The 1,076-nt window shown below is 54.2% G+C and overlaps 1 protein-coding gene across 1 annotated transcript; it reads left to right on the top strand.

The window, feature by feature from the left end:
* Positions 1-305: 305 nt before the first annotated feature.
* Positions 306-632, top strand: TGME49_324200 (hypothetical protein; the record flags this gene model as incomplete). The annotated part of the gene is made up of 1 exon (XM_018783068.1): positions 306-632. One exon carries the CDS (start codon positions 306-308, stop codon positions 630-632), a length of 327 nt encoding a protein of 108 aa, XP_018634718.1.
* Positions 633-1,076: the final 444 nt, after the last annotated feature.

Genomic DNA, 1,076 nt, shown 5'->3' with positions numbered 1-1,076 from the left:
TCGGGCGGCCTTGACGAAGGCTATCACCAGTGTTTCGCGCACACAGTTGCAACTTTTGCCTTTCTACGCGCGGCTGCTCGCCATCTTGAAACCTTTCATGAAGGTGAGAAAATGCAGACTTCTGGACGCAACGGCGTCGCTCACAGACCACCCCAGTCGTCACGCGAGTCCAAGGTTCCGCGACGACGCATCCTCCCTTCGCAGCTCTGGAGGTTAGACACCAGTTCGCGAATCGAAACCGTCTCGCACTCCTCTTTCCTCGCAGCTCTTGGAGCTTCCGCCGGCGCCTCAGGTGGCGCATGCAGATGCACGTGCGAGAGAACCCAGGACAAAAAACATCAACGGAGCGGCCCGCATGCGAGCGCGGAGAAAAACAGAACTGGGAACAGGAGGAACAAGAACGCAAGCGGAGGAGAGAAAGGCGCGAAAACAGGAGAGACACCACCCGCGGAAATAGCGGGAAAGACAAGAACAGAGAGTGTGGAGAAACGAAGAGAGAATTCGGAATAGGAAACAGCAAAGAAAGAGAAGAAAGAGGAGACAAAGTGGCGAACGAGAGACAATACTTTCAACTCGACCGAGAGACTGTCGACATTCTTCGCGAAGAGTGTGTGTGGGCAGTTCGTCTCTGAGTCGTTCTTAGTGTCCTCTTCTCCAGTTGCACAGTAAAACGTCCTGATTCTTTCCTCGCTTTTTCTCGTCCTGTGTTCTCATGTTTTCTTCGCTGCTTGCTGGTCGTTTCTCCTCCGCTGAGAGCGCGTTTTTTCTGGACAGTCCGCATTTTCCCTCTGATTGTCATATCGTGGTGATGCCGCTCACGACACAGGGGCCCCAGTTCCCTTCACACAGGTGGTGGAGGTGTGCGTCGTCTCTCTGCGTTTCGTTGCTTGGCTCTCGCCTCTTTCTTCTGCCTTGCCTCCATTTCCTTTCTTCTTTGTGTCTCCTCCGTTTTCTCTTCCCTCTCCCATTCTTCCGCCGTCCGTCGCTCTTCCATCTCTCTCTCCCTTCTGTTCTCGTGACTTCTCTCTGCTCCGCAGGATGTCTGTGGGGGGTGTGTTGGACTAACCTTCAGGGGA

Source organism: Toxoplasma gondii (genome assembly GCF_000006565.2).
Source record: "Toxoplasma gondii ME49 unplaced genomic scaffold asmbl.1457, whole genome shotgun sequence".
Classification (NCBI taxonomy): domain Eukaryota; phylum Apicomplexa; class Conoidasida; order Eucoccidiorida; family Sarcocystidae; genus Toxoplasma; species Toxoplasma gondii.
This window is presented reverse-complemented; position numbering and strand designations above follow the sequence as displayed.